Here is a 22,987-nt window from a genome sequence, read left to right as displayed (position 1 = left end):
CCTTCTGACCGGTTGTTGCATGGGATTTTGCAGCAAAATGGTTCCCAAAAGGGCAGAGTCAACCCAAATATGTCCATAACGAGGCACCTCTGGGTGGATTGGGGCAAGGCGAGGGAGCTCAGATTTTGGGGGGTTTAGTTCAAGGAGGCAAAATCCAGCACCATAAAGTGGGGGGTGATTTGGTCTATGCTTTGTAGCCCCCTCTATTCTGTGTGCACCCCTACGATAGACCACAGTCCATATCACAAGGAGGAGCCAGGACAACGACCACCATGTGCAGATCTTCCTCCAAGCTCAGCTCCTTGGACCTCACCAGACCAGGCCACCAGAGATCACTGGTTCCACGTCTGATCCTTGCAGTTTCGCAGTTTCAGCCGCTCTCACGGATTAGGTGACAATCTCCTGGGATCATCGTCATAAAAGCCATAAAAGTGCACAATCTATTAACTCTTCTCACCCCGGTCTAGAGGAAGAATTAGGAAATAATTACTACGGGTGTGAAAAAGGGAACCCGAGGTAGGAACCGATACAGTGTGACCAGACTGTCCTGTATAGATTGTATCACCCGGACCAGGTCACATGATGAGAAACACCCACAAGTCACCTCCACAAATGTGCTAACCTAACCTGCACCCCGAGTGTCAGTGTCATTATCCTGTACCCCGAGTGTCAGTGTCATTATCCTGCACCCCAAGTGTCAGCGTCATTATCCTGCACCCCAAGTGTCAGTGTCATTATCCTGTACCCCAAGTGTCAGTGTCATTATCCTGTACCCCATGTATCAGTGTCATTATCCTGTACCCCATGTATCAGTGTCATTATCCTGTACCCCAAGTATCAGTGTCATTATCCTGTACCCCAAGTGTCAGCGTCATTATCCTGTACCCCGAGTGTCAGTGTCATTATCCTGCACCCCAAGTGTCAGCGTCATTATCCTGCACCCCAAGTGTCAGTGTCATTATCCTGTACCCCATGTATCAGTGTCATTATCCTGTACCCCATGTATCAGTGTCATTATCCTGTACCCCATGTATCAGTGTCATTATCCTGTACCCCAAGTATCAGTGTCATTATCCTGTACCCCAAGTGTCAGCGTCATTATCCTGTACCCCGAGTGTCAGTGTCATTATCCTGCACCCCAAGTGTCAGCGTCATTATCCTGCACCCCAAATGTCAGTGTCATTATCCTGTACCCCATGTATCAGTGTCATTATCCTGTACCCCATGTATCAGTGTCATTATCCTGTACCCCAAGTATCAGTGTCATTATCCTGTACCCCAAGTGTCAGCGTCATTATCCTGTACCCCGAGTGTCAGTGTCATTATCCTGCACCCCAAGTGTCAGCGTCATTATCCTGCACCCCAAGTGTCAGTGTCATTATCCTGTACCCCAAGTGTCAGTGTCATTATCCTGTACCCAAGTGTCAGTGTCATTATCCTGTACCCCAAGTGTCAGTGTCATTATCCTGCACCCCGAGTGTCAGTGTCATTATCCTGTACCCCGAGTGTCAGTGTCATTATCCTGCACCCCAAGTGTCAGCGTCATTATCCTGCACCCCAAGTGTCAGTGTCATTATCCTGTACCCCAAGTGTCAGAGTCATTATCCTGTACCCCAAGTGTCAGTGTCATTATCCTGTACCCCGAGTGTCAGTGTCATTATCCTGTACCCCAAGTGTCAGCGTCATTATCCTGTACCCCAAGATGTCAGTGTCATTATCCTGTACCCCAAGAGTCAGTGTCATTATCCTGTACCCCAAGTGTCAGTGTCATTATCCTGTACCCCAAGTGTCAGTGTCATTCATCCTGTACCCCAAGTGTCAGTGTCATCATCCTGTACCCCGAGTGTCAGTGTCATTATCCTGTACCCCAAGTGTCAGTGTCATTATCCTGCACCCCGAGTGTCAGTGTCATTATCCTGTACCCCAAGTGTCAGTGTCATTATCCTGCACCCCAAGTGTCAGTGTCATTATCCTGCACCCCAAGTGTCAGTGTCATTATCCTGCACCCCAAGTGTCAGTGTCATTATCCTGTACCCCGAGTGTCAGTGTCATTATCCTGTACCCCAAGTGTCAGTGTCATTATCCTGCACCCCAAGTGTCAGTGTCATTATCCTGTACCCCAAGTGTCAGTGTCATTATCCTGTACCCAAGTGTCAGTGTCATTATCCTGTACCCCAAGTGTCAGTGTCATTATCCTGTACCCAGTGTCATTATCCTGTACCCCAAGGTTCAGTGTCATTATCCTGTACCCCAAGTGTCAGTGTCATTATCCTGTACCCCAAGTGTCAGTGTCATTATCCTGTACCCCAAGTGTCAGTGTCATTATCCTGTACCCCAAGTGTCTTAATCCTGTACCCAATGTCATGATCCTGTACCCCAAGTGTCAGTGTCATTATCCTGTACCCCAAGTGTCAGTGTCATTATCCTGTACCCCAAGTGTCAGTGTCATTATCCTGTACCCCAAGTGTCAGTGTCATATCCTGTACCCCAAGTGTCAGTGTCATTATCCTGTACCCCAGGTGTCAGTGTCATTATCCTGTACCCCAAGTGTCAGTGTCATTATCCTGTACCCCAAGGGTCAGTGTCATTATCCTGTACCCCAAGTGTCAGTGTCATTATCCTGTACCCCAAGTGTCAGTGTCATTATCCTGTACCCCGAGTGTCAGTGTCATTATCCTGTACCCCAAGTGTCAGTGTCATTAATCCTGTACCCCAAGTGTCAGTGTCATTATCCTGTACCCCAAGTGTCAGTGTCATTATCCTGTACCCCAAGTGTCAGTGTCATTATCCTGTACCCAAGTGTCCGTGTCATATCCCTGTACCCCAAGTGTCAGTGTCATTATCCTGTACCCCAGTGTCAGTGGTCATTATCCCTGTACCCCAAGTGTCAGTGTCATTATCCTGTACCCCAAGTGTCAGTGTCATTATCCTGTACCCCGAGTGTCAGTGTCATTATCCTGTACCCGGAGTGTCAGTGTCATTTTCCTGTACCCCAAGTGTCAGTGTCACCATTCTGTACCCCAAGTGTCAGTGTCATTATCCTGTACCCCAAGTGTCAGTGTCATTATCCTGTACACCTAGTGTCAGTGTCATTATCCTGTACCCCAAGTGTCAGTGTCATTATCCTGTACCCCGAGTGTCAGTGTCATTATCCTGTATCCCGAGTGTCAGTGTCTTTATCCTGTACCCCAAGTGTCAGTGTCATTATCCTGTACCACGAGTGTCACTTTGTCATTATCCTGTACCCCAAGTGTCAGTGTCATTATCCTGTACCCCAAGTGTCAGTGTCATTATCCTGTACCCCAAGTGTCAGTGTCATTATCCTGTACCCCAAGTGTCAGTGTCATTATCCTGTACCCCAAGTGTCAGTGTCATTATCCTGTACCACGAGTGTCACTTTGTCATTATCCTGTACCCCAAGTGTCAGTGTCACTATCCTGTACCCAAGTGTCAGTGTCATTATCCTGTACCCCAAGTGTCAGTGTCACTATCCTGTACCCCAAGTGTCAGTGTCATTATCCTGTACCCCGAGTGTCAGTGTCATTATCCTGTCCCCAAGTGTCAGCGTCATTATCCTGTACCCCAAGTGTCAGTGTCATTATCCTGTACCCCAAGTGTCGGTGTCTTTATCCTGTACCCCAAGTGTCAGTATTATTATCCTGTACCCCAAGTGTCAGTGTCACTATCCTGTACCCCAAGTGTCAGTGTCATTATCCTGTACCCCGAGTGTCAGTGTCATTATCCTGTCCCCAAGTGTCAGCGTCATTATCCTGTACCCCAAGTGTCAGTGTCATTATCCTGTACCCCAAGTGTCAGCGTCATTATCCTGTACCCCAAGTGTCAGTGTCATTATCCTGTACCCCAAGTGTCATTATCCTGTACCCCAAGTGTCAGTGTCATTATCCTGTACCCCAAGTGTCAGTGTCATTATCCTGTGCCCCAAGTGTCAGTGTCATTATCCTGTACCCCAAGTGTCAGTGTCATTATCCTGTACCCCAAGTGTCAGTGTCTTTATACTGTACCCCGAGTGTCAGTGTCATTATCCTGTACCCCAAGTGTCAGCGTCATTACCCTGTACCCCAAGTGTCAGCATCATTACCCTCAGGGCTGGTGCAAGGATTTTTGCCACCCTAGGCGAAAGCAAATTTTGCCGCCCCCTTGACCCCGCCCCTTGACTCCGCCCAGTCAGACCCCCACACTGCCCTCCATTATGTATTTGCCCCCCAGTGCCCCCACTAAGTAATACTGCCCCCACAGTGCACAATGCCCATTATGTAATTTGCCCCCACTAAGTAATACTGCCCCCACAGTGCACAATGCCCATTATGTAATTTACCCCCCAGTGCCCACACTTAGTAATACTGCCCCCACAGTGCACAATGCCCATTATGTAATTTGAAATTGCCGCCAAACAACCCCCCCGTACGTACTTGTGTCGCTCGCTGACGCTGATGATCCTGTAGTCTGTACTTGCCGCGGGTGTCTAGTGATATTTCCCTACCCCGTAATATTTCAATACCCTGAGTCGTCACGTCACTTCCTGTTGTCCCCCGGATATGACGTTGGATAAGATACGATCATGAGTATCGGCACGAGACCCGTGACCTCCGGTCTCGCGTGATTTTGCGCCGAAGTGACTGAAAAAAAACTCATGCCCGCGCAGGCGCACATCCCAGGACATCCTTGATCCGGCCGGCAAGTACAGGAGGAGTCAAGAAGCCGCAGATGAATGATGTCAGATTTGGATCACAAGTAGGGGGCGTGGCGCGGGCGGTGGCTAGTCGGGAATCAGAGGAAGATGTTACTTAGATGGATCACAAGTAGGGGGCGTGGTGGCGGCTAGTCGGGATTCGGACTCCAGAGCGCCGGCGCCCCCAGGCAGAGTGCGCTCTACGCGGTGGCCTACTCTGCTTATGGGTAGCGCCGGCCCTGATTACCCTGTACCCCAAGTGTCAGTGTCATTATCCTGTACCCCGAGTGTCAGTGTCATTTTCCTGTACCCCAAGTGTCAGTGTCATTATCCTGTACCCCGAGTGTCAGTGTGATTATCCTGTACCCCGAGTGTCAGTGTCATTTTCCTGTACCCCAAGTGTCAGTGTCATTATCATGTACCCCAAGTGTCAGTGTGATCATCCTGTACCCCGAGTGTCAGTGTCATTATCCTGTACCCCAAGTGTCAGTGTCACTATCCTGCACCCCAAGTGTCAGTGTCATTATCCTGTACCCCAAGTGTCAGTGTCATTATCCTGCACCCCAAGTGTCAGTGTCATTATCCTGCACCCCAAGTGTCAGTGTCATTATCCTGCACCCCAAGTGTCAGTGTCATTATCCTGCACCCCAAGTGTCAGTGTCATTATCCTGCACCCCGAGTGTCAGTGTCATTATCCTGTACCCCAAGTGTCAGTGTCATTATCCTGCACCCCAAGTGTCAGTGTCATTATCCTGTACCCCAAGTGTCAGTGTCTTTATCCTGTGCCCCAAGTGTCAGTGTCACTATCCTGCACCCCAAGTGTCAGTGTCATTATTCTGTACCCCAAGTGTCAGTGTCATTATCCTGTACCCCGAGTGTCAGTGTCATCCTGTACCCCAAGTGTCAGTGTCATTATCTGTACCCCCAGTGTCAGTGTCATTATCCTGTACCCCAAGTGTCAGTGTCATTATCCTGTACCCCAAGTGTCAGTGTCATTATCCTGTACCCCAAGTGTCAGTATTATTATCCTGTACACTAAGTGTCAGCGTCATTATCCTGTACCCCAAGTGTCAGTGTCATTATCCTGCACCCCAAGTGTCAGCGTCATTATCCTGTACCCCAAGTGTCAGTATCATTATCCTGTACCCCAAGTGTCAGTGTCATTATCCTGTACCCCAAGTGTCAGTGTCATTATCCTGTACCCCAAGTGTCAGTGTCATTATCCCGTACCCCAAGTGTCAGCGTCATTATCCTGTACCCCAAGTATCAGTGTCATTATCCTGCACCCCAAGTGTCAGTGTCATTATCCTGTACCCCAAGTATCAGTGTCATTATCCTGTACCCCAAGTGTCAGCGTCATTACCCTGTACCCCAAGTATCAGTGTCATTATCCTGTACCCCAAGTGTCAGTGTCATTATCCTGCACCCCAAGTGTCAGTGTCATTATCCTGCACCCCAAGTGTCAGTGTCATTATCCTGCACCCCAAGTGTCAGTGTCATTATCCTGTACCCCAAGTGTCAGTGTCATTATCCTGCACCCCAAGTGTCAGTGTCATTATCCTGCACCCCAAGTGTCAGTGTCATTATCCTGTATCCCAAGTGTCAGTGTCATCATCCTGTACCCCAAGTGTCAGTGTCATCATCCTGCACCCCAAGTGTCAGTGTCATTATCCTGTACCCCAAGTGTCAGTGTCATTATCCTGTATCCCAAGTGTCAGTGTCATTATCCTGTACCCCAAGTGTCAGTGTCATTATCCTGCACCCCAAGTTTCAGCGTATCATTATCCTGTACCCCAAATGTCAGCGTCATTATCCTGTACCCCAAGTGTCAGTGTCATTATTCTGTACCCCAAGTGTCAGTGTCATTATCCTGCACCCCAAGTGTCAGTGTCATTATCCTGTACCCCAAGTGTCAGCATCATTATCCTGTACCCCAAGTATCAGTGTCATTATCCTGCACCCCAAGTGTCAGTGTCATTATCCTGTACCCCAAGTGTCAGTGTCATTATCCTGTACCCCAAGTGTTAGTGTCATTATCCTGTACCCCGAGTGTCAGTGTCATTATCCTGTACCCCAAGTGTCAGTGTCATTATCCTGTACCCCAAGTGTCATATTGGACTCATTGGACTTGGCATATACTAGAATAAACGTGTTTTGCGTGCGCTTCACCAGGAGGGGTTTTTAGGAGGAGCCCCTCACTCATGAGCCGGCCCGACTCTGCTCCAAGCATTGCAGGTTGTAATTATTTTCATTTTTTTACGCTGTAATATATATATATATTTTTTTTTTTGTGTCCTGCGCTGAGAGCAGAAGTGGTAGACCGGAGATAACGCTCCTGGTTATCCACTAATGCAGAGTTAAATAGATCATCTTTTAATTCAACCTTTGCCCAACCAAAGTCCAGCTGATCAGTGCCAAGTCGAGGCAAGACTTCATCCTCAGCGAGAGGACAGCGAGCCTACCTCCCCAGCCACATCTGACAGGTAAGTCTCCCTACATGTGTGTGTGGACAGAATATATACTGATTTGTGGCCATATATATAGGACTTTATAGAGGAGGACAATCTGCACCAGCCATTCTGCTGCTGCTCAGGCTGTGGAAACATCTCTGTCCTACATACAGGCAGAAGAACATCTATGTTCTTCATGGATTTTGGGATGTTTTTTGGATGGTAAAGACTTCTCTATTGCTTTTTCATGTCCTACCTCAATAGAAAACTTCAGACAAACCTAAAATAATTACCTTTTGATTGCAATTAAAGGGGTATCCCCCACCTTATTAGATAGATATGGGTCCCACCTCCTGGACCTGCACCTATCTCCTGTCCCAGCTGGTAAGGAGGCAATCACATCCAGGAGAATGAATGGACAGATGTCCGCGCATGTCCTATGCTCTCTCCATTATCTTCTATGGGAGTCATAGAAACGGCCAAGCATGGTACGCAGCCTCCTATCCATTCATTTGAGACCTTGACAGGGTGGTTGCCTCATCAGTTGGGTTTAGGAAACCTCCATTCTGGATATGGATTCAGGTTCCAAAGCTCAGGCACTTATTGTATGATATATCCAGTAGATATGCCATATATGTCTAAGGTTGAAACATCCCTTTAAGAACTCCCACCCCATATCACATTAAGAGAAGTCCAGGAAGCTGAGATACAGAGTACTATTTGGCGGGGTCCTGCTGACAGCAAAAAATAGCAAAAATTTGGCAGCGCCCTCTGAATACAGCCCAAGTGCATTATGACCTATGGACTCTGTGTAACCAGGAGGACTGAAAAGGGATGGAAACCATCGGGGGCTACAAAAGTGGCAATTTTGGTTTTATCGAGAGGGCAGGATAGGACCTCTCTAGATGTAATGATGGTCATACTGGTTACAACTAAGTAGAGAATGACCATAAGGCTTCATGCACACGACTGTATGTATTTTGTGGTCCACAAATTGTGGATCCGGAAAATACGGAAACTGGCCAAGTTGCATCCGCATTTTGTGGCCAAGTATAGGAGATCCTCTATCTTTTTGCAGAACTGACTTATGAATGCGGAGAGCACAGGTTCATCCATGTGTGTGTATTCCGCAAAAAGTTAGAAAATGTCCATAAAATGTGGGTCAGCACACGGACCGCATTCATATTCTGCAGATCTGTGATCCGTTGACCGCAAAACTGATACGGTCGTATGCCTGAGGCCTTAGACCTATACTTGCTTTGTCCTGGATGCCCCCGATGCCCACAGTCCATAATCACCATAGAATATGTTATATCTTCTGCTGCAGACATGGACCTGAACGCCAAGGCCCGTGAATGCTCAATAACCAAGCAGGATGGAAAAGGCTATGGATTTTTCTTACGCATTGAGAAGGATGTGCTCGGTCACCTCATCCGGTCGGTGGAAAGTGGAAGCTCCGCAGATAAAGCTGGGTTAAAAGATGGAGACCGCGTCCTGAAGGTCAATGGGGTCAATGTGGATGACACAGAACATACTAAGGTACCAGAGACTTTTCTTGACTTTATTTTTTAAATGTTCTTTTTAGAATTATATAAAGTTAACAAAACCATTATAACCAGTACAACCAGCACAACCTTAGCTTTTTCACTCCCTTGTCTATTCTCATTAATAATCCAGTTGCTCTTTACTTTCTCCCTACACATCACAGGTGATTACGTAAGCTTTTTCCATGTACATTAGATTTGTTACTGACAGTCTTTCCCTTTTCCAGTTCATGAGTTAACAAACTCATTTAAAGCTATGGATCAACCCTATTGAACAAGTCATATTGCCTTGCAGGGCTGATCCTGCCGATTAAAATGATACCTGTCTTGTGAAAATCAGTTGTCGCGTTCCTGATAAAAAATACTTTTATTCTGTAAGCAAAGTGAGTTTCAGTTCACCGAGGGGAGGAGTCTAACCACTCAATGCATCTCTGCTGGCCACACCCCTCACTGCTCTGTAGATCTCATGTACATAAATAGTAAAAGCCTTTATTCTCAGGAGCGTCACAACCGATTTTCACAAGACAGGTATCATTTTAATCAGCAGGATCAACACTATCAGACAGTATGATGGGTTTAATAGTGTTGATCCTGCTGACAGGTGCCCTTTTAAGGTTCCATTGTCTGTGGTTGATAGGATAAATCTCATAAACATAGTTGTTCTAGCCCAGACTTTTTGTGCAATAGTCCAATTTAGTTGGGGGAGAAGATATTATTGGAGAGCCTGGTAAGGGAACTAGTTTGGAGAGGCAAGAAGGCAAATATTCATGTGAGGAACAAGATGGAGGTTTGGCAATACCATATTTTAGGCCCTATTTCTGGGCAGGACAACTGAAATAAATGGTGAGGTGGAAACAATTTGATTCCATATATGATGAAGAGCACTAGGTGGTGCCTCTCTATTTTCTGTAGGTGTTGAGGCGTGGTCAGTTAAAAAAATAAAAAAAGATTTTAAAAAAATTTCACTTGTAGAACTTTGGTTTAATTTATGGGTGAAGGTTAAAAAAGTCCTTCAGATGGCAGGCGAGTCATTTTTAATGTTAAAATGAGGACAACTTTTGGGGAAAGACATGGATTGAACTATTTCACTTTTTTTTTATGGAGACACTTAAATTTTTTGTTAAAGAATATGGGGAATCACAAAATGCCTATAATAGATACTTCCATGCATGATGAGATGATCTTCATTGTATAGGGGCTCATGCACACAACCGTACTGGCTCAGTGCCCGTGCTGCGGACCACAAATGGCGGTGCACCGGTCATGTGCACTCCGTTTTCGGATACAGACCCATTGACCTGAATGGGTCCATGAACTGAAACATACGCAACATGTTCTATCTTTTTGCGGTGCAGAGGCACGGATCAGAAGCCTACAGAAGTGCTTTGTGGTGCTTCCGTGGACTTCTGATCCGCGCCTCCGCTCCACAAAAGATAAGTGAGGTCCTATCTTTGGTCGTATGTTGAGTAATGTTTTTTTGTGTGAGAAATCTCTAAGCAGTACCAAGAGTCCTTTGGAATTGGCGGTGGTCTGAGGTTGCGAATATCACCGGAAGGTTCTCCTTACTTGAACCCATGGCACATGTGTTGCTGTGAATCCGTGGCTGCAAAAAACAAGCCCCACCCCCTTAAAGATTAATTTTAAAATCGCCTTGGACGTTTTTTAACCTATAACATTGAGTGGTGTTGCTTTTCTTACTTTACGTTGTTTCATGTATTTTTTTCCTCCAGTCGCATCCAAAGCGACACCTGAATTCTGCCACTTGCACGTTAGATTCAGAATGGTGCTTTGGATGTGACTAGAGAATAAGTAGCCCAACATGGCGGCAAGCCTAGAAGCTTCATGAATGTGGTCTTCTTGGCCATTCGCAGGTGGTGGAGATGATTCAGGCCAGTGGGACGTCGGTGACTCTGACGGTTCTGGATGAAGTTTCTTATTTAAATTCCAAGAAAAATCAAGAGAATCTGTCTGAGAATAAAGCACCTCCGGGGGAAGCTGTGTCACCAAAGCCAAGACTTTGCTATTTGGTGAAAGACAAAGGTTCTTTTGGATTCTCCTTGAAGACACAAAAAGGTAAGGAGTCAAAAAATGCCCCACCTTAAAGGGGTCATCCAGGATTTGTAAAAAATTATTGCTTTCTTTCAAAAACAGCGCCACCCATGTGTACAGGTTATGTCCGGTACTGCGGTTCATCTCCATTCAACTCCATACTAGACATAAGGCATTGGGTGGGACCTAAAACTAGTCTCACTACTGGGCCTATATCAGTGCCACTGAATGCAAACAGTGAAAGTTTCCATTCAGTGACAGCAAGAAGAGACCTTGAAATTCACGAGTTAGCTGTGTCCTTCCTTCAGAGGGGCACAGCTCGTTACATTGTTTCAGAGCTGCCGATTAGTTTCCCGTGATTTTCAGATTCTGTGTGTAGATGACCATGTTTCCATTCATTGACAGCAAAGTGGAGTCTTGAAAATAGGGAGACATTAAGCTTTATTGATGAAATTGGCGCATTTCTTTTCCCAATATCTCGGCCTTTAGGGACTAAGGGATTTTACCTGGATGCGCTGGCCGCTGATGGCGTGGCGGTTAAAGCCGGTGTCAAACAAGGAGACCGTATAATTGAATTAAATGGCAAGAATGTCGAATTTCTCAGCTATGATGATCTAGTTAAGCAGGTGAGATCATATCCACATGCAGTACCCCAGCGAGGCACTGCAAAGGGTTAACTAGTGTAACATAATGTTTGCCGGGTTAAATGTTCAGAACTATTGGTGTTATACTTGTCTTTCTATGCATGATGTACATTCATAGCAGTGTATGGGCAACATAGGGTTAAGAATGCTTAGGTTACCAGGGTGATGGACTGGGTACGCCCCCTGGTTAGTGAGTTTGAATTTAGCAGAGCACCACTCCTACCATAAACTCATCTGTGACAATCGACCAGCCAGGTTATTCACTCCATCATCCACCCCTAACATGAAGGGTGCCCCATCTAACACCGGAGCCCCAACTTCAGGGAAGGAAGGAAGAGTGTGCCCTCCAGTTACTACACAGCCCCAGGCAGAGCCAGAGGAAGAGATTTCCACTGTGAAATATGAGCACTACTACCACTAGCATATTCACTACTGCTCCCATCTTCCTCACAGCAACTCCCCTGCAAGCTCATTGCACAAGGAGGTAGCTACTGGCTGTGCCGAAGCGTCAGTGGCTTCTGGGCCCGGCCCTGGTATCTGATGGTACCCATCACTAGACACTAATGAATGACACACTATGGGGCCTGACACTGCTGTAACACAGTAATAGTGCTAGCCTACTGGCTCCACTAGGGGGAGCCCACTGAATACAGATTTTTACAGCTCACTTTGGGCTTAAGAGGGTTCTCTGCCGACAAAAAAAAACATGCACATTTGTATTAAAATGCAGGAATCGCCCCATTTCAGATGCGTTCATGCAGTCCCATAAGTTTGTAGGTTGTTTTGAAAGCTTTGATGATTCAGCATGACTCACTGGGGGACACAGCAGGGGGTGATACCTGCAGCTTTGAAAATAACAGCATATTGGGAAGTTACATGCTGTCTCATTTGAACAAAAATACACAAGATTTTTTTTATTTCTTTAAATAATACATGGTATCCTCAGGATGTTATCCAGTCAATGAATGCTTTCATTTACTCACAGCAAGCAGAGATCTTGAATATTAAAGTATGAAATGTATTAGGAAGTTGCACTGATTTATGCCATCTTCCATGTTTCCCTTAGGTGAAGGAGTCCGGGGATTCTGTCATGTTCCTGGTTGCCGATAAAGAAACCAATGATTATTACCACAAAGAAAAGAAAAAAATCACAGCGCACGAGGCGACCCCACATCTGCTGCCCAACCCGCCGCGCACCGTGGATCTGGAAAAGGCGGCTGACGGCTATGGCTTTTTTCTGAGGCAGGAGAAAAATCGTAAAGGTAATGTCCACAACCCAAGTACTTGTATTCCCCATGAGCATGTTATTCTTCCTGGAACTATATGACTAAACTCGACCATACTATATTCTACCATGATCATCAACTCTGGATGGGGTCCTATTACTGTCCGCTCACAGTTCCTGGGCCACCCTACTCAGTACTCCTGATTCTGACAGTCCATGCCACCTCAGATTTCTTTTTATTTTATTTTTTTATAAAAAAAAAGAGCTGCAAAGGTTTTCTTTTGTTCTGTATTCTTGGTATCTGACCTAGCTTGTCCTCTGCCCGGCCTGACTTACTGCTTGGTTACTGAACTCTGCCCTGAACCCTGAACCCTGTCCATCAATGTCTTCTGCCTGCTCAGTTCTCATTAGCTGCTGCCAAAGGAAACTTCTCCCGGGGTAGCGACCTGGGGATTTCCTTTAGGATAGTCCAGATCCCCGAATAGGGGGTTAATGGTGAATAACAAGGATTCCTCTAGACTCTGTTCCCAGCTTAGCCCAAAGCCTAATTCTTAGCGACCCAGTGGATTTGTGTCATTGCAAATGGACACACACCCATGACAAGGGGAATGGAAACACCCAGTTGTCAATTTGCTTATTTATTTTAGGAGGAATAACAGAGGTAAACGAACCAGAGTTTCTAATATAAGATCCTGGTCCTCCCTATATAAAGAATCTAGAATTGATCTTATACATGAAAAATGGGTCTAAAGTTATCTAAAACAGTGATCGTGTGTGAGGATCTCATCAAACATCTCCCCAGATCTTGGCTTCTTAGACTCAAGTCACTGTGACATGGTGACTAGGAATATATTGGGGTTTACGACCATGGGTTTTATATTCCCTGATGGTCTAGGATAGTGAAAGGGTCAATAATAAATGTGGGTTACTCCTGGGAGTCTCATCCTCAGGTGGCCCCAATTGCCCAATTCGCCGCCCCATAACACTGTCCATGAATCACACACAGAGCATCTCCTTTATTATTTCACAAAAATCTGATTACTACAGCAGTAGGAGATAGAAAATTGAGTTTCAGTTTTACCAATTATCCTTACCTCACCTTGACTGTTGTGTTATTTCCAGTCAAGTTGTAAATGATCTGAGATGGACTGGTTGCTAAGAATTGATAACTCTGCTTAAATTTGGATCTTAAAGGGGCCAAACACCTTGGCAGGAATCACATCACATCCTCCCCCATTACAGCCGGTAGTAGTAATCAGATTTTCCTAAAAATAGATTTGAAGAACCTCTTCAAAGAAGAAATGTAATGTCAAAAAATCACATTGGTGGAATTTATGAGCTGAGACCAACATTTATTTCCATAATAAAGGGGCTGCAGCTTTCTACTTGGTGCCTAAACCCCATTTGCCCTGCCCAGAGATTCCCATCACTGGAAATCACTGACATTCTAAACAAAGTTCAATGGAATTGAATGATTGCAAATTTAGAATTTTTTATGACCCGAGATGAAAATCACAGAGTGCTAAACGGGTTTGGCGTCAGTTTTGGACATGGTGGGCCAGGAGTTCCAGGAGGTCCTGAGATGTGATCTTCTGATATACATTTATAATATCACAACTTCTAACCTTAAATGAAGCTTCAGCACGAGCTTGTCGGCAGGTATAAAAGGAAATCTATCTTTATCTTATGCACAGGAGCCACGTGCCAATGACCTCTGCAGAGTTCAGGGGTCAAAATTGATTATTTATTTTTTTAAACCCTGACTCGACAGATTAAAGAAAAATTCTAGTGACCACCAGATCTGTGAGGTCTTTGCATAACAGTATCTCATATCTCAGCTTCCTTGGACCAAATGAGTGTGACACAAGGAGAACACTGGGGTTAGCTGCAGCTACCCTACAATTTTTTGATTCTGAGTGTTAGTGATAGTAACTGAGGTACAGTAGTGTTGCATGTGCAATGGCCGCCTCCCCCTAGGGCCCTTTAAGATGTGACCCTGACATAGGAAATTCCAAGTGGTATCTTGCGGCCTAAAATGTCCATTTCTGTCACAGTGCTCCTACCTGGATACAGCTGGACCCCAGGCTTTGGTTCGGAAGCAAACAAAAAGGGGGGAATAATTGAGGGACAAAATAATAACCTGAGTCCAGACCTTAAGATGCAGTTGAAAAGCAGCTTTACTTTGTATAAACTTTCTCCAAAACGGTTTACAGACTTTGTCTTGGTCCCAGCAGGCTTTAGCATTAAAACTCTGGCAGGCAAACTCATCTCTGCTACATCTGTTGCTATCTGGCTCTGCTGTACTGACAGGCTGACTGTATAACTTTGCTTCTTCTTGTTTGCCGCAACTTCTCTTCTGTATGGACTGTCTCTAGAATAGGCCAGGGAACTTTCCTCCTGGCTCCTGAGGCTTTAAGCTGTGGCCTTAATGACCAGCAGAGCTGATGGTGCTCTGGATGCTCTGGCTTGCTCTGGCTTGGGCTTAACCCCTGGCTTGGCAGGGGTTAAGCTAGACTAACTCTCACTGGTCCCCACCCTTACTGCTGGAAGTGGGACTCGCCCACTTCTCTCCAGGTGGGTTAGAATGGAATTGAAAGTTCTCTTCTAAGTACAGCTCTGCCGTGTTTGCTGCCACCTGCTGGTGAACCAGGCACATTAAATATGAACATAACAGTTACAAACATTAGAAATGCACATTGTATAGGATCTGAACAAAATACATAAGATTATACTTTGTTAGCCTATTAGAGATAGTAGCAGGGTGCAGAAGTGGTAATGCCACTCTAGGGCATTACATTACCCCTTACTTAAAACAAGACGCCCTCAGCTTGTGCTTAGGATGTGCTCTAAGGGTACCAAGGAAAAGTGCTGCATGAGATTATTATTATTTTTTTTTTACTGTTTAGAAATCTTAATTTATGGCGTCACGCACACAGCCATGTCCATATTTTGGTCTGCAAAAAGCAAACCTGCAAAATATGGATACCTTCCATGTACAGTCCGGATTGTTCTTACTCCTAATAATAAGGACAAAAATAGAACATGTTCTATAATTTGTGGAATGGAAAAACAAACACTGAATTTGTGGTGCTTTGAACGAGTCCTCTCTTTTATGGAGAAGGCTGGTTAAGAAAAATATAATGTATTAGAGATATTTTTATTAGGAAAAATGCTATAGTATTTGGGTCCCATGATTCATTTATTTTTCATTACTTTTTATATTTTTTAATAGAGTACAAAACAATTATTATTTTCACATACAAGTAGCAATCAACAATTATTATCACTTTTACTTCCCCTTAACCAACTAAATCCCACCCTAGCCTCCCTCCCCTTGCGAAGCGTCTCCAATCCCTCTATCAACCCAATCATGAGGGGGGAAGGAAAGAAAGACTATAAAAGTAGGAAGAATAAGGCCCCTTGCAGACGAGTGTGTCCGGATTAGGTCCGGATGCGTTGCGGATGCGTTCAGTGAAAACTGCGCGATTTCTCAAGCAAGTTCATTCAGTTTTATTTGCGATCGCGTTCAGTTATTTCGTTTTTATTGCGTTGGTGAAATGCGCATTGATGCGTTTTTCACGCTCGTGATAAAAAACTGAAAGTTTACAAACACTATGTCTTAGCAACTATCAGTGATAAATGCATCGCATCCGCACTTTCTTGCGGATGCGATGCGTTTTTCACGCAGCCCCATGCACTTCTATGGGGCCTGCGTTGCGTGAAAATCGCTGAATATAGAACATGCTGCGATTTTCTCGCAATGCACAAGTGATGCGTGAAAAACAACACTTATGTACACAGACCCAATGAAATGAATGGGTCCAGATTCTGTGCGGGCGCAATGCGTTCGCATCACGCATTCCACCCGTCCGGAATACTCGCTCGTGTGAAAGGGGCCTAAGCGAGGGACTGGAGGCAAGGAAGGTTAAAACCTCCAAGCCTCCCATATCTTAGTCCATTTTAGCTCAATATTTCTTTGCTTATATAATATATTTTCATATTTTTTAACCTTGTTAACCAGATTTACCCATTAATTGACATGTTACATGAAAAAAACAAACTCTGGTAATCAAGAGTCTCGCCAAAAACATTATTCTGGTTAGGAGAATATTTTTATATTTACAACAATTTACCTAGGAAAGATCACCCAGTATATAACATTCTACAGTAAATTGGACCATTAGTTTCAATTTGTGGATAATAAAATTATTCATCGCATTCCAGTATTCCTTTAGTTCTGTGCAAGACCATAGCATATGTAAGTGATCAGCCCCAGGTGCATCACACCATGGACAATTAGAACTCTCTCTTAATCGACATTTATTTACCCATTTCGGGGTGACATAAACTCAAAATGTGCAAAATGTTAAATTGAACCAGTACATGAATAAAATTGTGAGATATTAAACTTAAATTAGCAAAAATATTTCCCCAACCATCTAATTGAATCCTTGGACAATCAACACCCCAAGCCCTGGTGAAATAGAATTAATATATAGTACCTTAAGTAAAGATTTATACAATTGGGTAATCTTGACCCTCTGGTCCAAATTCCCCAACAAAACATTCAAAAATGTAGACGTGTCTATCTCCAATAGTGTTTTTTCCTTTACGGTAGAAAGTGCCGAACGTATCGGAAAATATCTAAACCAAGGTAAATTACCCATATTCTCACTGTGTGCTAACTCTGCAATTAGGGTGTGGGTTTAATTTTTAAGCATTTTAACTTCATTTTGCAAAAATTCCACAGATTTTTCTATGGTGACAACTCTGTTGCGGATCTTTGAAACATCGTCCCTTATAAGAGCCACATCCGACTGGATTGTCCCCAGCTGCATTGAGATATCATGTATTAGCTCGGCGTTTTTTTTTAAAAGCAGCCAATATTTATTTTAAAGGGAAAGATTCAACATTGGACGAATCACTTTCAGCGACCCTCTCCAACCCCTCAGTCTGGGAGTAATCGTCCAGTGTTTTTTCCACTGTAGGTCCAGCATTATTATTTTTATTAAAATTTGAATCAGGAATCCCATTTTGTCCTGCTCTTGTATTGACCTTTGGAGATTTCAGAAACTGGAAAATTTTTACAATTCCGTAGGTCTTTGGGCTGTTTTTAAGATAGAGTAGTCCGCTGAACGCCTATTTTGTTTAGGACCCATTATTTTTATTTATTTTTTCTATCCTTTATTTCCACTTATTCTTTTTCCTTGTTTTCCAGTTTTTTTCCCCTCTTATTCCTTTTCCACGTGCAGCAGTTAAATCGCCTCCCCCACAGGCAGCAGGCTTGGCAGCCACACAGGACCAGTCTAGGGCTCAGGGGCAGATCCAACAAACGGAGAAAGAGAGGTGCGATGCGGCATGGCAGGAGCGGAGGGGGGGGACATGACGCACCAACCTACATCATCAGTTAAAGTGCTGCATGAGATTATTTTCTATTACTGACATACATAAACTGATATAGCAACAGCTACCACTAGGTTCCCCGTATGAGTAGGGTGTCTATTGAGTTTTCCCTCTCTCGGTAATAACCAGAGAACCAAAAGGTCTGCAAAAAGCGATCATTCCTGGCTTTCTTTTGAATATTGTGGCCACTAATACCAAAGAAAGTATGGGTGTGTTTTCACTCTGTAATCCCACCACTACGCAATGAAAGCCCGCAAACAGAAGGGTGTCTTCATCCTGTATTCCCTTCCAGCACCAAGGTCTAATCATGCTTTACACTTCGTCACCTTGATGTCTGAACTGGTAGCTTTTACACATTTTTTTTCTAAGATGGTGCACAGTGCCTTAGGGCACTTAGGAACAATTTTTTTTCTTTAGGTTACCCTTTACAATGTTGGTCCTGCTTGTGACTTTACCACTTGGTCCTCCCTGTGTAACACCAGCACATGATCCCAAAGACACATGACATACTGGCTCCTTTCCCTCCCAAGTCTGTGGAGAGAACAAGGTTAAGGGCATATGCAAATCATACAATATAATGCCTAGACTTTCTGAACTAACACAAGGCGAAATAGGACCATAAGTATGCAGTGTCCTCAGAGGCAGTCTGTATGAGCAAAGACGCAAGGGTCGCTAACTATCTGGCTAATCATATAAAGTCCGAAGTCTATTCAAAAAGTGCATAAGAGGTCACATTGTTGTACCCGTAACAGAGTCCATACAATGGGCTAAAGTCCTTGAACGTTGCAGAACCTTAGAATTTTAATGCAAAAATATAGTGCAAAAAATGTCACAATATAAATGACCAAGAGCTCAGGTACGCGTTTGAGTCTATTCTTTGGGAGCTGGCTTGTAACATTGCAAAACTGGAACTTATAATGCAAAAAGGAAAAAATTGATTTGTAATTCACATGAGGTATGGCGCCAATGTGCACAACCTGGAGATAATTATTGGCTGATGGATGGAGTCTTGACAATCTGTGCTTTTCTGGGCAAGAGGTAAAACAGGACAACAAAACGGACAGTATTAGAACAAAGTTTTATGCGAATCGACTTCAGATGTTTCATCTGAAGTCGATTCGCTCATCCCTAATTATAACAATAGTCACACTGGATTTTAGTTAGGGGTATCAGAGTACAGGGGGCTGAATGCAAATGCGAGCCACACTTTCCAGATTTTTATTTATTAAAATTTTTGAAAACCATGTATCATTTTCTTTTCACTTCACACATACTTGCTACTTTCTGTTGGTCTATCGCAAAAAAATAAAAAAAATAAAATACATTTAAGTTTGTGGGTGTAAAGAGAAAAAATGTGGAAAAGTTCAAGGGGTATAAATACTTTTTCAAGGCACTGCATATAAAAGAAGGTGTGTAGCATGCTATATCATGACTACTATGTTCCTTGTAGGTCACTTAATTGTGGATATTGATCAGAAAAGCTCAGCATACAAGGCTGGCCTCAAAGACTATGACCGCATTGTTGCTGTAAATGGAGAATCTGTGGAGAGCTTTGAGCATGAACAGGTGGTGGAAGCCATCCAGAAGGGGAACAACAAGACCAGCCTACTGATCTCAAACAAAGTGACAGATGAAATCTATGCCAAGGTAAATGCCAAGTATAGAAAAGGTGGATACACTACCAGGATGGCTATAAAAGGGTATTCTAATCCAGGTAAAATTAACATGCCATAACTGATTCCAGTGATCATGTGTAATGTTCTGAATTTGTGGTTCCAGGCTGGAATATCTCCATTTCTGTACCTGAAAGCTTCAAAGGCTCAAAAACCAACAGAAACTCAACCGGTAAAGCCATCTCCTGCTCCAGAGGCAAAACCAACAGAAGCACAACCTGCCAAGCCAACCACTACTCAACCTGCAGCCACCATCTCTTCTCTTGACCCAAAACACAAGCCCAGACTATGTAAATTGACAAAGGGCAGCTCAGGTTTTGGTTTTAACCTGAATGCTATCAAAGATGTCCCCGGACAATTTATTAAGCAGGTGAGTGAACTGTAGAAGATGTTTTCTCACAAGTAGGACTATAGAGCCTTACTGCTGGTGGAAACATGAAGTTAAGCTTATGTGATGATTTTGGGTTTCATTGCTAACTTATTGGGAAGGATCAGTGGTTTAAAGGAAACAACTTCTCCCAGGTTGGTCACCTATTTTTACAACATTAGTGGCCATTTGTTTTTTGCCAGAAACCTCTCACTCCATGTCCATGACAGTTTGGTAAATCAGATATCTTGTAGCCTTAGCATGTCTTTTACAAAGTCTAGGAAAGCTTGTCCATTTTCTTGTCAAATGTTTGAATGCTCAGATCGACAACAGTCTCTGCATTTTTGGCTATATACGCTCAACTGCAGCTAATACAAAAACATGACTGCTTCTTCCAGACAGAACTCTGCCCTTGTTCATTTGTGCTTAGTGCTGCATCTCCAGCCACCGTTTCTTGATAAACGATGAGTTAGGTGATGATGAGTTAATAACGATGAGTTACTTGGTCAAGATGATATCCAATTTGGGACAGGGAGTTATTACGTTATTAGGTTACTTAGGGTTTGTTTTAGATAGGCACAAATAACTTGAAATTAGTTTCATGTCCGATTTTTCAAATTTTGTGAATTTTTTTTATTCATACCTGAATCGATTCTACAACAATTAAGTTGTTCTATGTGCCCAGAAAATCGGCATGTAACACCCTCTAGTCTCCTGGGGCTCTAAAGATTTTTGATGAAAAGAAAGCACCCCACTAGGAGGGGGCAGTGATGACAGAGAGGATGAAACTGAAAGGCTTCCCTGGGGTTGCAAGGAGGAGGAGCAGGGGGGATGCTGTGACCCCTGGCTCCAAGGCATGGTGTCAGACTCACCCCTTAATAGACCCTAAATTCCCAAATTTATCTCCTATTCTTTCACTATAATTTTCTTATAGTGTCCCTATTACAGTATATCAGTGGGTTATGTCTGCAAACTCTTGTAGCAAGTGTGACCATCCTTCTTTTTTACTCCCTTGTGGTTTTTCCCGCCAACATGGACAGTAAAAGGGCACTGGCTGCCGCTTTACGCAATTCGTCTGAAGGGAATCAGAACATCTTAGTTTTTTTTTGCCAGGCACATTTTTGTGAAATTCATAACGAATTTAGCTAATTTGGAATCGATTTGCTCATTCTTACTTAGTTGGCATTCTAGATGGATGTCCCTCATATTCAGAATTTAATGAACCCATTTTGGTTTTATTTAAAGGTTAATAAGGGTGGGCCTGCAGATGTGGCTGGAATAAAAGAAGATGACTTCTTGGTGGAGGTCAATGGTGTCAACGTGGAGAAGGAGGGGTATGAAAATGTTGTAATGAAGATCAAAGAAGCAGGAGGAAGCATTACAGTACTGGTGGTTTCACAAGAGGGTTATGAGCATTTTAAAGCACAAAAAATACAAATTACATCATCGATGGCTGACCCTCTACCTGAATCAAAGAGTCCTCCTGCTAGCTCCGACCAGAAAAATTCACCTAACAAAACTGAGCTGGTATCTGAAACAAAAAGTCCTCCTCCTGTAAGCTCCGACCAGAAAAATCCACCTAACAAAGCTGAGCCTGTATCTGAAACAAAAAGTCCTCCTCCTGTAAGCTCCGACCAGAAAAATCCACCTAACAAAGCTGAGCCTGTACCTGAAACAAAAAGTCCTCCTCCTGTAAGCTCCGACCAGAAAAATCCACCTAATAAAACTGAGCCAGTATCTGAAACAAAAAGTCCTCCTCCTGTAAACTCCGACCAGAAAACTCCACCTAATAAAACTGAGCCAGTATCTGAAACAAAAAGTCCTACTGCAAACTCTGACCAGAAAACTCCACCAAGCAAAGCAAGATCAGTTCCAGAGCCCGTGGAAAAGGTGAGATACAACATTAAAATAGTAATATAGGCTATCTAGATGAGCCTAATGTCTTCCAACCTTGATCCAGAGGAATTATAGTTGTATAGAGAGACTCCATAGTTTAACTGCTCTTACAGTGGCTACTCCATAGTGTGACTGCTCTTACAGGGGAGACTCCATAGTGTGACTGCTCTTACAGGGGAGACTCCATAGTGTGACTGCTCTTACAGGGGAGACTCCATAGTGTAACTGCTCTTACCGTGGCTACTCCATAGTGTGACTGCTCTTACAGGGGAGACTCCATAGTGTGACTGCTCTTACGAGGGAGACTCCATAGTGTGACTGCTCTTACAGAGGAGACTCCATAGTGTAACTGCTCTTACAGTAGAGAGCTCCATAGTATGACTGCTCTTATATTAAAGACTCCATAGTGTGACTGCTCTTACCGTGGCTACTCTATAGTGTGACTGCTCTTACAGGGGAGACTCCATAGTGTGACTGCTCTTACGAGGGAGACTCCATAGTGTGACTGCTCTTACAGAGGAGACTCCATAGTGTAACTGCTCTTACAGTAGAGAGCTCCATAGTATGACTGCTCTTATATTAAAGACTCCATAGTGTGACTGATCTTACAGTAAAGACCTCCATAGTGTGACCACTCTTACAATATGGATCTCTATAGTATGACTGTTCTTACAGAAGAGATTCTGTAGCGTGACTACTCCTACTGTAGAGAGGAGGGATGAGAGAATCGACTTCGGATGAAACATCCGAAGTCGATTCGCATAAAACTTAGTTTGAATACTGTACGGAACAGGAGCTCCATACAGTATTAGAATGTATTGGCTCAGATGAGCCGAAGTTATTACTTCGCAAAGTCCCGCAAGACTTTGGGTAATAACTTCAAAAATTTATTTTTACTGTTAAAAACCTTTTCCCGAACTCGGTTTCAGTTCCAAGTGGCTCATCTGAGCCAATACATTCTAATACTGTATGGAGCACTCGTCCGTACAGTATTCAAACAAAGTTTTATGCAAATCGATTTCGGATGTTTCATCCGAAGTCAATTC

General features: G+C 44.0%; 1 protein-coding gene across 2 annotated transcripts in view; it reads left to right on the top strand.

Moving 5' to 3' along the window:
• Positions 1–7,092: 7,092 nt before the first annotated feature.
• The window catches only part of PDZK1 (PDZ domain containing 1), a 28,596-nt gene continuing 12,701 nt past the window's right edge, over positions 7,093–22,987 (top strand). Inside the window, exons 1-8 of one of the 2 annotated variants that reach the window (XM_044287440.1) lie at positions 7,093–7,173; positions 8,468–8,679; positions 10,556–10,757; positions 11,223–11,359; positions 12,444–12,639; positions 19,456–19,652; positions 19,785–20,048; positions 21,291–21,935. In XM_044287440.1, the coding sequence (XP_044143375.1) occupies positions 8,470–8,679; positions 10,556–10,757; positions 11,223–11,359; positions 12,444–12,639; positions 19,456–19,652; positions 19,785–20,048; positions 21,291–21,935 (1,851 nt within the window). In that variant the 5' untranslated portion in view covers positions 7,093–7,173; positions 8,468–8,469. Of the gene's footprint in view, positions 7,174–7,337; positions 7,363–8,467; positions 8,680–10,555; positions 10,758–11,222; positions 11,360–12,443; positions 12,640–19,455; positions 19,653–19,784; positions 20,049–21,290; positions 21,936–22,987 lie in introns of those variants that run through there. The other variant, XM_044287441.1, reaches the window with a different exon arrangement.

Source organism: Bufo gargarizans, chromosome 3 (genome assembly GCF_014858855.1).
Source record: "Bufo gargarizans isolate SCDJY-AF-19 chromosome 3, ASM1485885v1, whole genome shotgun sequence".
Lineage (NCBI taxonomy): Eukaryota > Metazoa > Chordata > Amphibia > Anura > Bufonidae > Bufo > Bufo gargarizans.
The sequence above is the reverse complement of the archived record's forward strand: the minus strand, read 5'-3'. Positions and strand labels throughout refer to the sequence as shown.